Raw genomic sequence first — 17955 nt, forward strand, 5'->3', positions numbered from 1 at the left:
TACAAGGTCCCTTACGACCCTACTTCTATGATTCTATGACATTGCTGCAAAGAAAAGGATAAGCTAAAGGAGAACAGTGTAAGTACCTTCTTTCTTGGTTGAGCACTTCAGTAGCATGAAGTGACTTTTTTCATATGGGCTTCAGGAATTTAAGCCAAATTCTCATCCAACATAAGCGATTTGGATAAATTAAGAAATTCCTTAGAAGCCAGAAAACACATTGTCACACAAATCCTGAAAGTCCAGGTGGCCTAAATGGATTTTTAGACACCTACTGCAATATAATCTGTCTACTTGGCAGACACAGTTGCCCATCGAATCCTTGTCTATCTTCTTCTTCCTTCCTTTGTGTCCTAAAGATTTTTTCAAATTGGTGTTTATATTTGCCATAGTTTTTGTTTCTTATAGGCATTTCTCACAAATTGTTTTACTTCTGTTTGGTGGATTTCTCTGTCTCTTGTTGAGTGGTGAGGTGGTGGGGGTTGTTGTCGTATGAAGTTGTAGGGTTGAGTCCTTCCGTCTGTGCCTTGCCTTCAGGCCAACAGATTTTCTGAAGAAGGAATTTTAGATGGCCTACCCTCCCCCATCAATTATAAGGGGCAGGGGCAGGTGTGGGGAGCAGGCAACTGAAGGTGCTCTCTCCTCAGGGGAGAAGCCTTTGCCCTTAGATTCCCATTCTTTGCTAGCCAGGCTGCTATGATGAGTTTTAGGGAAGATGTACTGCAAGTACTTAATTGCTGGCATGGTTGAGAAGCTACTGCAGGAGAGAGAGCATTCAAAATGTTATGCAGGCAGCTTGCATGCCTAAGCCCATGGTCACTTGGCACCAGTGTTGTGGCAGAACAATCCAACCAAGTTATGAACAGGCAAAATGCCATCCATTCAAATGCGTATGGCTGTAGGCAGCCAAATGACCATCAGCTGTGGCTGTGAATAGCAGGGCTTTTATCCATGGACAAAGAAAAAGCTTCTGCAGCTACATATAAGTGTACTTCTTGGCTCCTGTTAACATAGCTTTTATGTTGCATAGAAACAAAAAAGTGAGAGGCGTTCTAATGGAGTCTCTGCCCCCTTTCTGATTTTATGTGCCGGGGTCATATGGGCATGAGAAAAGATGAGCCACGGTTAAGAGGATGCATTACTGCTAATCTAGTTTCTGGATGGTTTAACCAAAACTCAGGAAAGTATTTGTTGTTGTATAAAATTAGAAATACCTCGCATAGGGAAGATAGAATTTGTTTTCTATTTTTACCTAACTATTACATGGTGGTTATTAAAGGGAACCTGTAAATGCTCATTTTCATCATTATAATAGGTTTTAAGCTAAAATTTCCATTAACAGCAACAGAAGAACATTTCATTTTTATTTTAGGTAATGTAAAGCTATATACTGGTAATTACTGTAATGGGTTTGATTTATGGTTTTTTGGAAGTAAGGACGCAGGTTTCAGCAGAAGTTCCAGTGTCCATCACCTTTGGCTTTTTTCAGAAACCTTTCAGATGATTCAAAATACCTCCTGTATTTTGGATGACTTGCAATACCATCAGCATGCCTGCTATAGTGCTGGATCAGTTGTCAGAGTCTAGAACCATGTTCCTCCGAAGAAAGAGAACCTATCATTTTTGCCAAATAGAGGTTTAAATGAATACAGAAGAGAGATCCTGTCCTATGGTCTACCGTCCCCTGCAGAAAGACCTGCAACTTCTGGAGATGGGTTCGTGGACTGTTAAGTCACATCAAGACCCATCAGTTAGCTGTGATCTTTCTTCAACTGAAGGACTGCCACTACCAAAATTAGAGGGAAGTCCAGAAGCAGAGTCCATAACACAGTCTACAGTCAGGATCTGGGGATCAGATGCTGAGTACCAATCCAAGCAGCAGTCCACAGTGCAAAATCCAAAAACAGCACCAAACCAGAGTCAGGAGCCAGGACACAGATCCACAGGGAGATCTAAAGCTGAAGTCCAGTAATAAGCCAAAAACCAGGGTCAGGGACCATGAGGTTTACCATAGCAAAACTGTTAACTGATCTGCAAACCCAAAGCCCCACCTGATGTTAAATGAATAGGTAACACTCCCAGCATCCAAGCAGGATCCTTGCTGCTGAACTGGGGCAGAGTTCACTAACTAGGGCCTGCTGCAGGTGTGATTGCTAAGGTACTTGATCTAGGCTGGTCTACCTGACCAGACTCTCTGGCAATTAGGCATTTGCCCAGGGACCAGCTGTACTGTGACTTCTCTCAAAATGAAGAAGTTGTGGAATTAGTGTGTCCACACATCACCCTTCCAGTTGGCTTTAAAAATTGGCTAAATGCACCACTGCTCTTCTGCCAGCAGGTGACAGGAGCATAAGCAAGCACACATCTGAGCTTGCTTTGTGTGGTCCAGTGTCTATAGGTTCCACTGACTGCCAGTGCTGAGCAATGCATCTGTAAGGTGTTCAAATTGTGGGTGGTGAAATTCTTGTGGGAGGAATTTTGTTGTGATTCACTGCACAATTCGTGCCCCTGACCATCCACCTGTATTTCCAGTGCATTTGGGCTGCCAGTACTGTCTGTGACACAGAGCATCAACTACCATCAACTATCTTGAATCCATATGTGGTCATCATTTCATGGACATTGTTGGCCTGGCATCGTGATTGAGCGAAAACACAGTTAAGTAGGAAAGATGATGCCAAAGGGTTCTGGAAGCAGTACTTGTTGGGGAGAAGTTTGTGTGTGTGTTCACTGCCAAATTATGGTTGGCCACGGCTATGTGGGAGGTATGTCTGAAGATCCAACAGGTCATGGCTCTGCACATCATGTACATTTCCAGCCTACAGGAGATTGTGGATGGCTTTGCTAGTCTGGGATTCTCCAACTCTCTTGGAGCTATTGACACATCATCATCCTCTTCCTCTCTTGCACCTTGGCTGGGAATTCATCAACTGAGAGGGCTTATTCTTGTTCATTCCTTAGGCAGTTGTGGACCACTGCAATCATCTCATGCACACAAATGCCAGCTTGTTTGGCAGGATGCATGACTCAGGATATTTAGGAGCTCCCTCCTCCTTGAAGTGATGGAATGGAGAGAGTTTGCCCCTGGCATACCTGATAACCAGGTGGAGGAAGTGACTGTACCCTGCTACTAATGAGCGGTCCTGCCTACCTACTTCAGTCATGCCACTTACCATCCCTGGAAGTGTCCCATCACAGGCTGGGTCTTCTGGAGCACCAGGTAGCTTCCTGGTAGGAGAGGGCTACCTGGGATGCTGAAGACAAGGGAGGACAGGAAACTCCAGGCCCTTGTTGTCCAAGCCTGGGTCCATTTCAGAGTCTGTGCAGCTCTGGCAGATGGCTAGGGAATCAGCACAGCTTGGCAGAATGGCCAGGGAGACTGCAATCTTGTTCATTGCCCAGGTTGCTATGCTGGCCTTCAGGGGCTGTGTCTTCAACCATGGTTGAGTCTAGAGTCCTCATTGCACTCCTGAGTGTAGTGGGGTTGCTGTGTCACCATCTTTTCAGACATAATTATATCAACGACTCTGAAGAAACAGGACAGTTCTTCATAGTGGGTTCATATAACCCTGTGCATGTCCAACACATGGTTGCCATTCTCTTTTTTCGTGAACTGCTGCCTCAGTACCTTGTGCTTGGACTGGCCCTGTGTCCAGTCAGTCGAGGCCCACAATTGAGCATCTTGCAAGATTATATCTTCAGGGAAGCAGAATTGCAAGTTTAATTACTTTCCATTATCTTTTTAATTAGAAACGTTATGTCAGTCACCAGATAATATCCAGGCTGAAATAAATGCAAAGTAATTAAATGGCTGGATATTTTTCTAGGTAAACATCATCTGGATATAATAAAAGCAATAAATTCAAGAGATGTGGAGACGGATGGTAGCTGAGTTGGGGCAAACACATTTACTTTAAAATGCATCAGTGACTAAATGTTAATATTCCTGGAACATAAGCTCTTAACACTGTAGATGAGATTTTTTTTTTAATACTTTAAGTTCTTCTGGGAGATAAAATGGAAAGAAAATGGATACATTATGTAATTCCATTGTCTGAAGTTACTGAACAGACAAAAGGTCTTGTCCTGTAGGCACCTGTCTGTGAGATACTATCTGTATTCTTAAGTAGTTGTATCTAACTCTATCATTGTTAGCACTATTGAATAATACTGTTTATATTATTACCCAGTGGCTGTGTGTTTAATGTGATCATATATTGGTTTAATATGTTCATATATTTATGTATTTAATATGACTTGAATACAAAACCTTCCCAGACAGAACTGAGAAAATGTGTGGGAGACATGCACTGCCACCATCCGTGGTGCAACTGCTTTGTGAATCGAGGTATAGGCAGGGCTGGATTACCACATAGGTAAACCAGGCATATCTGGGGCTCTAAGTAAAGCAGGGGCCCAGTTGTACTTATTTTACATATTATAATTATTGAGTGAAAAAGTAATATAAATATACAGTATTAAGTAGGGGCCCATGAGTTTGTTTACCTAGGGCCCACTAAACGGTCTATCCGGCCCTGAGTACAGGAAATCTCTTGCTGCTGCCACCTTGGCACTTTTCAGGAAGATTAACTAATCTGAATGGACAGTAAAAATAAGAACCTTTTTCTGCAAGTGGAAAAGTTAAATTGATTTAAAGGGTCAATATTTGTGGTGGAGTTGAATAATCTTAAAATTTACCTAGTATTGTACATATACCAAGTGCCCAATTCAGCATCCATTAAGGTTTATGGGAGTTTACCATTGATGTTTCGGGAATATTTGATTTGTATCAAAATAGCAACATATATTGAAGTTAGGATAACAGGGGTAATTCTTGGCTGGCTATTGCTAATGTGATCTTTCTGTATCAGACAACAGTGTAATATACTTGGTCATGCTCTTAGATTATCAAATGTTGCACATAGATGTATGATTGGTATAACACAGTCTACAGTATAATACTCTGTATTGCTGCAGTGTTATATAAGTAACTTTTAATAATATTATACATTCAGTGCACAAAGTAAAGGTAACCTTGACAAGATTATTTCTGGTTATGAATTGGCTGATGTCAGTAATTCAGCTTCATCTACTCTGTATTTAATTCTTAAAACAGTATGACCCTACCTTCAATTTTTTTAATAAATTGATTTAAACCTCCCATCAGAAAAAGTATCCACTCGAGGATTATAGATGATATCATGAAGCCTGACAAGAGTAAAATCTAATTTTGTACCTAATACTCTAATTGTTAGGGATGGTGTCAGTCAGTCCATACATTTGCAACAGTATTTTTTAAAATATGAAAATACTTGAGAATATAAATATTTTCTAGGCAATATCTGATGTTAAGATATGCTGAGGCAATATAATACATGATTTTTCATTAACAAAAGATTGTGACTAGTACTCAGTAAGAAGAGAGTGACTCGCAAGAAATCACAAGAGGTTACCAATGAAATCCTGGCCCCTGGAAGTTTTGCTGTTGATGTTACTTGGAAATGAGACTTGGCATTATGCACCCTGATTGTAATGTTTTATCTGTTGCTTGTTATTGAGGTTTATAGCCTGGGAATCTTGTTAGAGTCCAAGCTGTTTCTGAACCCACAGGAGCAGCGGTCACCACAAAGGTCTCTTCTTCATTTTGGGTTTGGGCAGATTTGTTTCCCTCTCTTCTCCCCCAAGGAAGATTTGTATCTGGGTCCTTGTTACCCCAAGGTTGAAAGACTACAGTGTGAAAATGGAGTTGCTTGTGAAGATTATTAGAGAATGAAAGCCCACACAGAAAGTGATTATCTGCTTATCAAGCTATCAGAAGGCTCTGAGATTTGCACTGACCGTCGCTTGGTTTCTCAGTACAGTTTTTAAGATGGTGGTTTTGACTTAACCTTTTATGGGTTGGACCTTGCTAACCTGACATGATGCCTCTCTTTCTGAATGAATGAGTACATTATATGCTAGTGAGAATGTGAAAGAAATCAATGCAAAAACTTAAGTTACAACTGAAGAAGCAGCCTTGTTTGAATTTATTGCATAATGATGGTAACAATTACATATTGAAAAGTCAGTAATAACAGTATTTGTGATGACTTCTCAGATTAACATTTTCTCATATTAGAAAAAAGTCACCTGGCCTCTGTGAGTTTCCAAAGAGGATAACCAGTGGCTCCAAAATTCTCAGCCATATCCTGTCCAGCTCCACCAGTGTGAAAGCATCTAGCTTCTTTAAGTAAACCCTAACCTACTCTGCCATTCCTCTAAGCTGTTTATCTCTCCCTATCTCTACTGCTAACTGTACTTGTCATCTGGTAGCTGTCTCTATTTGTGAAAATTGGAGTACAAAAAGGCATTAAATCCTTCAACCTTCTCTGCATAGTCTATAACTAGATTGCCTTCTGTATTCCCTAATGGATTTATGGAATCTCTGGCCTTTTGACATACCTAAAGAATCCTTTCTATTACCTTCTATGTCCCTTGCCAGCTGCATCTCAAATTGTGCCTTGACTTTCTTAATTTTCTCCCTGCATGTCTGTGCAATGCTGTGATACTCTTCCCTAATATTCTGACCAAGTTTCCACTTCTTATAGGATTCCTTTTTTAAGTTTCAACTCCTTGAAGAGACTGCTGTCTAGCCAAGCTGGTCTCTTATTGCACTTCCCATTCTTCTGTCTCATTGGCTGTCTGCAGTATTCAGAGAGCCTCCTTAAAGAGCAGCCAGCTGTCCTGGACTCCTTTTCCCCTCAGACTTACCTCCCAAGGGATCATGCCTACCAGGTCCCTGAGTTTGTTAAAATTTGATTTTTCTGAAGTCCAGGATCCTGTACTCTGGTGCTCTCTTTCTCCCGCCCCTTAGGTCTTAAACTCCTAACATTTTCTGGCCACTGTCACCCAGGTTGCCCTCCATCTTTGCATTCCCAATCAATCCCTCCCTGTTTGTGAGCAGTAAGTTGAGAAGAACTTCCTCCCCTTGTTAACCTCTCTACCACCTGAATAAAAAAGTTGTCCTCAAGAGACTCCAGGAACTTGTTGGATTGTTTCTGCACTGTTGTGTTTCCCTCACAGTAGATATCCCAATAACTGAAGTCCCCTATGATGGCAAAGGCCTGCGATTTGAAAGGTTGGGCATCATGTTTAAAGAACATCTCATCTACCTCCTCCTCTTGATTTGGAGGCCTGTAGCAAATGCTTACAATGACATCCCTTCTGTAGCTGGGCTGCTCTTCCTTCTGATCTTTGTGCAAAGCACTTTACCTTCCACTTCGTACTGCACCTCCAAACACCTGTATATTGCCTTTATATATAGGCAGGGGGAAGGAGGAGGGGTTGCCCTATCTTTCCTGAACAAGCTATATCCATCTATGACCATACTCCAGTCATGTGAACTATCCCATCACATCTCTGTAATCCCAATAACTTCATAATTCTGTGATTGGGAAGTTCTAGTACAATTCTTCCTGTATGTTCTCACATATAAACATTTCAAGTGTCTAATTGACCGTCTTATCCTCTCCCTGAGAACAATGCTAAGGTTTCCATTATTGCTTCCCTTTACTAAGGCTTTATTCAGGTCCTTCAGGCTTTTTACTTACCTCTGGGCTTTTGTTTCCATCCCTGAGTGAACCTAGTCTCACTAGGTCAGCAAGCCTGTACATGAAGACAATAGGTAAGGAAAACTTTTTCAACCTAATGATTACTCAGCTTTTCTAGTTCATGAAGGAGCAGCATAAATGAATTAGATTTCCTTTGAAACCAGTTTTTAACCACAAAGGTGGTGACTGTGACTCAGTGTTAATATTAATAGACAGAAAGAAGCTGCTTCATCTACTATTGAAATGCATCCACCACTGGTATGGAAGGCAACAAAGGCCTAACATCCTATAACAAAGGAAGATGGAAATTCTCTATTATACCTGGTATCAGTTGAGCTTTGTGTACACTCAGAAGAGAAGATCAGATCATCAGGGAGATCCCTCAGACTCTTACAGGTGCCCTTTCCACCATGGCAAACTGAAGTAAGAACCTTGGCATGGTGAAGCACTTTTACTGCCTATACTATACCTGTTCTGCATATTGATAAAGAGCTTTTGTTTCTAGTGCCTTTAACCTTTTAACAGTCATGTATACACTTTTTTTTAGAATAAAGCACAGTGATACTTCATACAGCCATCTGTGGTGCTAGGGAATTCACTTACACTGATTGGTTAAAGATGATACTGTTGTCTTGGTGAAGTTTTCCATAACAGAAAGTCCATAGTAATTAGTAGTCCTTTGGCATTTACTGCTGACAAACAATTATGAGGACTGTTTTTTTGTATCAGGAGGCTTTTTCTAAATCGCAGCTTTGCCATGATAAAACCATTTTTGCTAATCTACTTCCCTCCTCCTCCTGAAAAGATCATCTGCACATTCTGCTAGAGGAGGGAATAAAAGGCAAAAGTTCAGGGGCAAAAGAAATTGGTGGGCTAAAGAAAAAATTTTGCTCCTTTAAAATCTGTTAGAAAACATCTTGATCCACCTGTGTGAGTGGAGGTCTCCATGGCCTTTGTGCAGGTATTAAAAACTGTCACATCTTCAGCCCTTGCCTAAGGACCCTACCTGCTGAATCTACCATAGCAAATTCTAGTCCATCACCCTCCTTCTTGCCTCCACCATTTGCCTCCCCCCACCCTTCCCTGAGGAGCCTGAGTCTCTGGAAATCATTGAATCATAGAAAGGCATGGCTGGAAGATATTCTAGTCAAAGGCATTTAATCTGCAATTTCCTTGACTGGCAACCATCTTAGTAATCATTGGGTGCCTATACACATGTAGCAAGGCTGCTCCAACACATTGCAAATAAAGATTGAGCAGCAAGGTTGAGCACCGCTGTAATTACAGCGCATTGGACCACACTTGATTAATCGAGTCTGCTGGACTGTGGTACCATGCTCCAACAGACTCCAGTGTCATGCGTATCAGTGTCCCTGCACTGAAAAATGGTGACGGGGCACTTTAAAGCCCATTTAAAGCACCCCCACCACTATTTTTCAGCATGGGGAAACTGATATATGTGATGCTCTGGGCGCTTTAATTAGAACGGCTGTCAGAGTCTCTCTAATTAAAAGACCATGCCCCCCGCACTCCCAGAGCATGTGTATAAATGCCCATTAACTATATTCTGCCTCTCAGTCTGAGATCATTAGCTGTTTTATTATTCAAACACCACTTTCTATTTTTAAACATTTAAAATGAAGTATGTCACGGCGTGGGTTCCTAGGGATGGCTGTGACTTCCCCTAGCGCCCCCTACCGTGCCAAGTTCGCATTAAAGCACCCTTGTTCTTGCCCACCACGTCTTGATCTTTTATATGTATAAGGTAGGCTGCCTTTTGTCTCCTTGCACATGGTGCTCTGTTGTATCCTGGCCCCTGTTCTGTATTGTGCGACTAGGTGCACCCCGCGCCCCACAGGCACTCAGGCTCATCTCGCAGCCCCACGCCCCACAGGCGCTCGGGCTTGTCTCGCAACCCCCTTTGCCTCGGGGGGTTACCGCAGCCTTGGGGCTCAGATGCCTGGCCCCAAATCTTCAGGGTCTCAAACCCCCTGCAGGGCTCAGGCGGCCTCGGCCTTACCTGGCCTCCAATTCTCCGCTTCCCTTCTTGGAGCTGGGGTCAGTGCACCCCCAAATGCTGCGCCCTCTCTGGTGCCAGGGTCCCCACGCTACTGTGGAGCCGCTATGAGGCATCCTCCAACCCCTAATAGCCTCACCCAGTCCTCCAGCTGTAATCAGTAAACTGTCAACACAAACTCAGCCCCTTGGCTTTACAACATAAATTCAAGCCACCCAGCTATAACTACATTCAAGTCCGTCACAGGGTTTCTCCCCGTGTCACTCATAACAACTGCCTGTGCATCCTGGCCTTTTCCTTTTCTCACTCCAGCAGAGACCCTACCCCTATCGCTGCTGGCAGAGAGCTCCCTCTCTGGCCTCAGCCTGGGTTTATACATCGGTCAGGCCCTGCCCCCTTCCAGTCAGCTGACCCACAGTGGTTGCCCCAGCAACCAGCACCTGTGCGTCTGTATTACTACTCTGGCTGCCCTGGTAACTAGCAGCTGGGCTCCCCACTCACTGCTAGGCCTCTCTCTCTCTAGCTGTTTCTGCTCTAAGGAGCCGGGCACCTGCGTGCTCTGTGACAAAGTAAATATTGAAAAGTTAAATAGTTTCAGATACAGCACTTGCTCTCTGCTTTGCACCAACTTTTGAAGAATTCCAGTAATATTTTTGTGTTCTGAAAATGTTTTTTCTCTTCTCTGCTGCTGTGGAAAAGACCTGCCCAAAGGGAGTACATTACAGCAGCAAATCAGTTGACTTGCAATAAAATAAGGCTCTTATATCCTAAAACCATAACTTTACTTACAGTCATTAAGAATATCCCCAAAGTTTCAGAGGTGGTTTGGTGGCCATAATAGACTAAATACACTTGTCTTCATCTGGCCTTTGATACTATGCAGTCTTCACCCTGGCTGGTATGTGAATGGGAGACCACCTCAGAATCCCCAGTGTTATACAATGGAGGGGGCGGGAGGGTCAGAGCTTCCAAGCCACCACAGGGTTCCACCCTTCGGGAAACTCAAGCTGCCCTGACTTCCCTCCCTGCAGATACCCGGCCCTTCTGCAGTAAGAGTAAGTAAGCACGGGTAAGAAAGAGCAGCAGGGGTGGCTGCTGAGGAGGGTGCTGTGGAAGGGGTGGGAGGCCTGGTGCAGCTGCCTGATCCTCTGTACTGTCTCAGGTCAGACATTCCTAGGCTAGATACAACCTCTTTATGGGCCAGATCCGGTGAGGGAGCCATCAGTTGCCAACCCATGCTGTAAGATATAAGCTAAGCAGTTGGGCTTGAATACTTGGTGAATATTAAGTTACAGAAATTGAACAAGTTGCAAGACTTCATTTAGCCCTATTGTTACTAATAAAAAGCAAGCAACGCATTTTGGCTGTATTACAATTTGCATGGATCAGTCTAAGGATTTGAATTTAGTCAATGAAAATCACTGCTCCAGATATTGAAAATGGTTGGCTTAGGAATGGATTCATAAGTTAGTTAAGGAATTGTGTGCAAAGTTTCCATAAGCCCAGTACAGGCTTGACAAACAGTGGACACATTAGATGTCTGTTAATAACCTTCCAGGTCTAATGTGTTTTCTCCTCAAGGCATATGTATGTCACGGATACAATATTGTATTGCATCGTCTCATCCTTGTTGTAGGTATGATTCTTTTCCAATGACTTGATTAGATATGAACTCATGATCTTTGGGTTCACTCTAGAAATGGATGGTCTCATTAATGATTAACATAGCTGCTGGTGCCTCAAAGGAGAATCAGCAAAGAGCTCTGAAACATTCCCTTCTCCAACAAGTACACTGATTTAACAGTTTCCTGTGCTCATTCCAGATCACTTCAGTATGTATGTTTGAATTCCAGTGGTTTCACAGGTTATATCTAGGACTTCATGCATCATCTAAGACTCATTCAGATGCCTTAGATTCTAGTCAGAATCAGAGAGGAAATAATTTTGGTTTTATTACTATTTATAATTCATAGTACACAGTAATGTCACTATAGCATTAATAGTGTAATGCTCTTCTATAACATATATCAAGCATGCTAAACACAATTCTGTTTGTTTATCTTCCCCATATGGCTCAGAGTAGCTTACAATAAAAGACAAAACAACTTATAAAAACAGAATATTTAGTGATGCATTTGAGATCTCCTAATGCTGTTTTAACAATTAAATGATCACACAATTAAAGACCAATTCATAGAATCATAGAAAATTAGGGTTGGAAGGGTCCTCAGGAGGTCATCTAGTGACCAATCCCCTGCCCAAAGCAAGACCATCCCTAACTATATCATGCCGGTTTTCTAGCCAGGTCTTAAGAACCTCCAAAGATAAAGTTTACATAGCCTCTCTGGGTAACCTGTTCTAGTGCTTTACTGCCCTCCTAGTGAGGGAGGTTTTCCTAAAATATAACCCAAACTTCCCTTACTGCAGCTTGAGACCATTGCTCCTTGTTCTGTCATCTGCCACTACTGAGAGCAATCTAGCTTGCTCCTCTTTGGTACCTCACTTCAGGTAGTCGATTTAATTCCCTCTCAGTCGTCTCTTCTCCAGACTAAATAAACTCAGGTCCCTCAGCCTCTCCTCAGAAGTCATGTGCCCCAGCTCCCTAACCATTTGTGTTGCCCTTTGCTGAACTCTTTCCAATTTGTCCACATCCTTTCTGTAGTGGGGGCCCAAAACTGGACACAGTACTCCAGACGTGGCTTCACCAGTGCTGGATGGAGGAGAAGAATTGCTTCCCTCAATCTGCTGGCAACGCTTTTACTAATGCAGCTAAGTAAGCCGTTAGCCTTCTTGGCAACAAGAGCACACTGTTGGCTCATATTCAGCTTTTTCTCCACTGTAACCCCCAGGGCCTTTTCTGCAGAGCTGCTGTTTAGCCAGTCAGTCCCCATCTTGTATCACTGCCTGGGATTGTTCCATCCTAAGTGCAGGATTTTGCAATTCTCCCTATTGAACCTCATGAGATTTCTTTTGATCCAGTCCAATTTCTTTTGATCCAATTTGTCTAGATCTGTCTGGGCATAGGAGCAAGTTGCTCCTGGCCTGCACAGTAGCTAATACACAGTTTATCTACTACCTGTATTTTCAGGTAGTAGATGACTGCTCGTTAGCCTGTTTTACTGTGCAGTAGCCTAGCACATGGTCAAATAGTGACACTTTACGCAGTATATTAGTCTACTGCACAGTAAAGCATCTCATGTAGGCACACCCTCTGAATGTGACACACCTGAAACTTTCTCATGAAATCATGGGGCCTCTGTATAAACAACCAATGTGTTTGTCAGGAGAAGCAAAAATCATCTCCCAAGATGACCTGTAGCACCACAATGCACCCCATAAGATCTGGCAACACCAAGACCGGAAGCAGTGGTCTGGGCAGAATATTGGGAACAGAAGATATAGAAAGGCTGGATTGGAGACGCAACAAACCCTCTTAATCCTAGTCCTAACCTCCATCGTATCTCCCACCACCTTGGTGTCACCTGGAATCTTACTGAGGGTGTACTCTATCCCATCTTTCAAGTTGCTGATGAAGACATTAAACAAAATCAGCCCAAGGACTGGCCCCTGGAGCACTCCACTTGATACCAACTACCAACTAAACATTGAGCCATTGATTACTAACCTTTGAGCCCAATCCAGCCAGTTTTCTATCCACTTTATGGTTCACTTATCTATCCCATACTTCCTTAACTTGCTTGCAAGAATGTTGTGGGATCCTATATCCAAAGTCTTGCTTAAAGTCAAAGTATATCATAACCACTGCTCTTTCTGCATCCACAGAGCCAGTCATCTCATCATAGAAGGCATTCAGGTTGGTCAGGCATGTCTTGCCCTTGGTGAATCCATGCTGACTAATTCTAATCACCTTCTCCTTTTCCAAGTGCTTAGAAATGGGTTGCTTGAGGACCTGATCCATAGTTTTTCCAGGGACTGAGGTGAGGCTGAACAGGCTGTAGTTCCCTGGATCCTCCTTCTTCCCTTTTTAAAGATGGGCACTATATCTGCTATTTTCCAATCATTCATGACCTGTCCTGGTCACCACAAGTTTTCAAAGATGGTGTCCGGTAGCTCTGTAGTCACATTGGCCAACTCCCTCAGCACCTGAGGGTGCATCACACCTAGACCCATAGACTTGTACACAACCAGCTTTTCTACATAGTCCCTAACCTGTTGCTTTCCAGTTGGCTACTCACCTTCTCTCCAAACTGTGCTTCCAGGTTCAGTACTCTGGGAGCTGACCATGCCTGTGAAGACTGAGATTAAAAAGGCATTGAGTACTTCAGCCTTTATTGCACCATCTGTCACTAGTTTGCCTCGTCCCCTTTGGTAAAGAACCTACACTTTCCCCAATCTTCCTTTTGTTGCTGACATATTTGTAAAAGCCCTTCTTACTCTTCACATCCCTTGCTAGCTGCAACTCCAATTGCGCTTTGCCCTTCCTGATTTCATCCCTGCATGCCTGAGCAATACTCCTTATACTTCTCCCTAGTTTGTTCAAGTTTCCACTTCTTGTAAGCTTAATTTTTGTGTTTTAGCTCACTGAAGAGTTCTCTGCTAAGCTAAGCTGGTATTCTGCCATACTTACTAGTCTTCCTGCATTTTGGATGATTCATTCCTGTGCCCTCAATAAGTTTTCTTTAAAGCGCAGCCAGCTATCCTGGACTCCTATCCCCCTCAGACTGGCCTCCTAGGCGATCCTGCCCATCAGTTCAATGAGTGTCTCAAAGACAAATTCGTATCTTTTTAAAGTCTGTAAGATCCTTGACCTTGACTTGATAGGCCTGAGTCAAGTCCTACTTACCTCTGCTATCAAAAAAGTCCCTGTTATATAACTACTTCTCAGAGTAAATGAAATGTGGTTCCCATTGCACTGTCCCATGCTGGCTTGTTTATTACTGTGTTTTGAAATTTAAATGAATAAGTGATAAAAATAATATGAATGGTAATGATGAAATAATGATAATTGAAATTCGTTGAAATAATGAAAATCTGGGGATTTTCCCAGTTAAAGAAACACATGGATGTTTTTAGTATAGTTATCCAAAATTTTAGAAAGATGTACATAACACTGCAGAAACATTAGCACAGTGTAAAAGTACCAGATGCTAATTGTGCTTAAGCCAATGAACAAAAAGAAGAGTGGTTAAAAATGTGAAAGGAAAGCTGTTCTTTCTTCTGCCTTTCTGGATAAATGTAATTAAGAGGTGTTAGGTTTTTTAATTGATTGGTTTGTTTTGCAATGAGTAAGTATAGCATAATGTCAGAGAGTGTGCACATCTGTGATATATTTTGATTTACAAAAACACGTTTTGTTCTAGGGTGGTTGCTACTACAAATTCAGTATCTGCAAGCAGCTAACATATCCATGATACCTCAGTTTATCTCCCTCTCAAGAATAGGGAGTAATTGTGGAATCTCACTGATGCGCTGTGATTTACTCCTTTGTTGAAAATACTAAATGTCTGGATCCTATTGCTAAATTACTTGCATTATATCAAGAGTGGTATACATAACTTTAATTGAAATTTGTCCTTATATTTTTGGGCTTGATGCAAAATGTTTTGTAAACATTATTTCTAGTGCTTTTTTCCTGCTTTTACTGACTTTAGTTATGCACATTTTCTTTAGAAATTCGAGCTCAACTGATAGAGCAGCAAAAATGTCTGGAGCAGCAAACTGAAATGAGGGTACAGCTTCTTCAGGACTTACAGGATTTCTTCCGCAAAAAAGCAGAAATAGAGACGGAGTATTCCCGAAATCTAGAAAAATTAGCAGAAAGATTCATGGCCAAAACAAGAAGCACAAAGGACCATCAGCAGTACAAGTAAGAGGGGTTATGACACTCAAGCTTGTCTAGCTTTCCAATATGAAAAGTGATTTTTTTTTCTTTTTCTTTTTCTTTTCTTTTTTTTTCTTTTCTTTTATGTGTTTTTTCTTTAATTTTTCCAAATGTCCAAATGCTGTGTAATCTGGCTGCTCTCCTGCACTTTGGTTTGTTGACTCCTAGTACCCTAAATTGGTTATTTTTCATATGCTACTATGACAGATTGAAACAGTCTCTTAAAATGTAGGATACATAAATATTATCCTGAAAACATAAGTGTGTGTAAAAACAAAATGTAATAGCTGGAAGACAGCTATGCATTTTTGCAAGATGTGCACTGATTCCTTGCAGTGGAATTCCCAGAATTAGAAAGTCTTAATAACAAAAATTGGTCAACTTTACAGGAGATGCCAGGAAGAATGAAAAAGAAAAATGAAGGAACTATTAACATTCTGTGTATTGCTGCATGTATATTCTTGCTTTCTCTTGATTGCTGCTGCAGGTTGAAACAAGGAAGTGTAAGCCAGTAATACAGTGAGCTGTAAAATAGCCAAGGGAATAGTCATTTGCAAGTCAAGGGAAATTATTACTCCTCTCTTTTGGGTACTGGTGAGGCCTCAGTTGGAGTACTCTGTCCAGGTATGAGCATCACACTTCAAGAAAGATGTGGACAAATTTGAAAGAATTAGGAGGAGAGCTACAAAAATAATTTAGATGTCTGGGAATCATGACTTATGAGGGAAGGCTGAAAGAACTGGGATTATTTAGTTTGAAGAAGATAAGACTGAGGGGAGATTTGATACTGGTCTTCAAATATCTGAAGGATGGTTATAAAGGAGATAGAGATAGACTATTCTCTGTGGCCACAGGAAACAGAACAGTGAACAGTGGTTTTAAACTGCAGCAAGACAAATTTAAGTTGGATATTAGGAAGAACTTTCTCACTTAGAGGGTGGTTAAACACTGAACCATACTACCTGAGATGTCATGGAATCTCCATCCTTGAAAGTTTTTCGGAGGAGGTTAGAAAAACACGTTGCTGAGATGGTTTAGTCAGGGATGATTCTACCTTGAGCGGTGAGTGAACGAGATGATCTCCTGAGATCCATTCCAGCCCTACTTTTCTATGATTCTATTTTGTACTTCATTGAGGTAAAACATGTGAAATGTGTAGCTTTTGTGCACTGCAGAGCTGGTCAGTTAATAATTTGTTGATTAATCTATTCAGTGAAAAATCTGCAGAGTATTTTAAAATCATTTTCAAGACTTTTTTGTGCCTCACTTAGGACAGGACTATATAGATTCAGAATTTTATGTCTAGTCCATTTTTAGGAACTGCAGGCTCTGTGACATGTTTTTGATATTCCCAGATAGATTGTAATGTTCTGAATTCTTATGCTTTTTTCTAGTTATGCCTCGTGTTTTGTAAAACACATCTAAAAGTATTGTCTAAACCTTGACTATTGATTTCAGTGGGTCTACTTCCATGTATGAAGGGGAACAAGACTTGGCTTGAATTTATATTTGCAGACATGTCACACATCCCTTGCAAAGTTGAACACTTTTTTTCAACTTTAAATGTAAATTTGTTGGGTTTGTGTTTTTGCGTAACTGGTATTGCTGTATGTGATATGGAGGTACTTGTGATATGTTAATTATGTAATATATCTATACATTTTAGGAAAGACCAGAATCTCTTATCCCCAGTGAATTGTTGGTACTTACTACTGAATCAAGTGAGAAGAGAAAGCAAAGACCATGCAACTTTGAGTGATATTTATCTGAACAATGTTATCATGCGTTTCATGCAGATAAGCGAAGATTCCACCAGAATGTTCAAAAAGGTAATACATATCACATTCGATTTCAGTTAGCATTGGAAGGGAATGGTCTAACAGGTGCAGTTTTAAAGCAAGAAGCAACAGTGTACGAAGGAGTGCACTTGAACACATTAATATGTTCTCCAAAGCATTTTTCCACAGAGAAAATTGTTAGTGTAAAAGTAGCATGGAAAGTGCTATCTGTGATGACGACCTTGATAATGGAACAATTTTATATCCAGCAGGCAAAGAAGATGTTCCCTTCCTTGCTCAAAGGTGTGTTTGTGTAATCAAAGGAAGGAAAAAATAGTTTGCAACTTTAACCTAGATGTGTTATAGTGTTATTGAGCTATTTGTAGAAATGTTATTTGGCTTTGACATGAGAGAAATTCTGATTCAGGTAGTGAGGGTCTTGGATTCCATGCATTAGGCTTGTGATCATTTTATCTTGAAGGTGATCTCTGGAGGCAAGGAGACAGTCACATGCTCTGCTTCTCTCAGAATACTGTCTTTTCTTCCCTTTTCGTGTTGCTTTTTTTTCAGCAACACAGCTACTGGGGCTTCATTTAAACTTTGCTTTGTACAAGTTGTCCAGACATTTTGTTTAAAAGATTAATAGTTTCATAAGACAGTGCAACTCCCTCTCTGGCACAAAGGCAGTCTCAGTTTGATGTTTGTTCGTGTGCTGAGTCTGTAGCCATC

General features: G+C 41.5%; 1 protein-coding gene across 2 annotated transcripts in view; it reads left to right on the forward strand.

The window, feature by feature from the left end:
• SRGAP1 (SLIT-ROBO Rho GTPase activating protein 1) overlaps positions 1 to 17955 on the forward strand; it is a 278881-nt gene that overhangs the window by 129047 nt on the left and 131879 nt on the right. For both annotated transcript variants that reach the window (XM_019514652.1, XM_019514653.1), the window contains exons 2-3: positions 15238 to 15433; positions 17115 to 17277. In XM_019514652.1, the coding sequence (XP_019370197.1) occupies positions 15238 to 15433; positions 17115 to 17277 (359 nt within the window). The remainder of the gene's footprint in view (positions 1 to 15237; positions 15434 to 17114; positions 17278 to 17955) is intronic.

Source organism: Gavialis gangeticus, unplaced genomic scaffold, assembly GCF_001723915.1.
Source record: "Gavialis gangeticus isolate Ggan-Ray unplaced genomic scaffold, GavGan_comp1, whole genome shotgun sequence".
NCBI lineage: Eukaryota > Metazoa > Chordata > Crocodylia > Gavialidae > Gavialis > Gavialis gangeticus.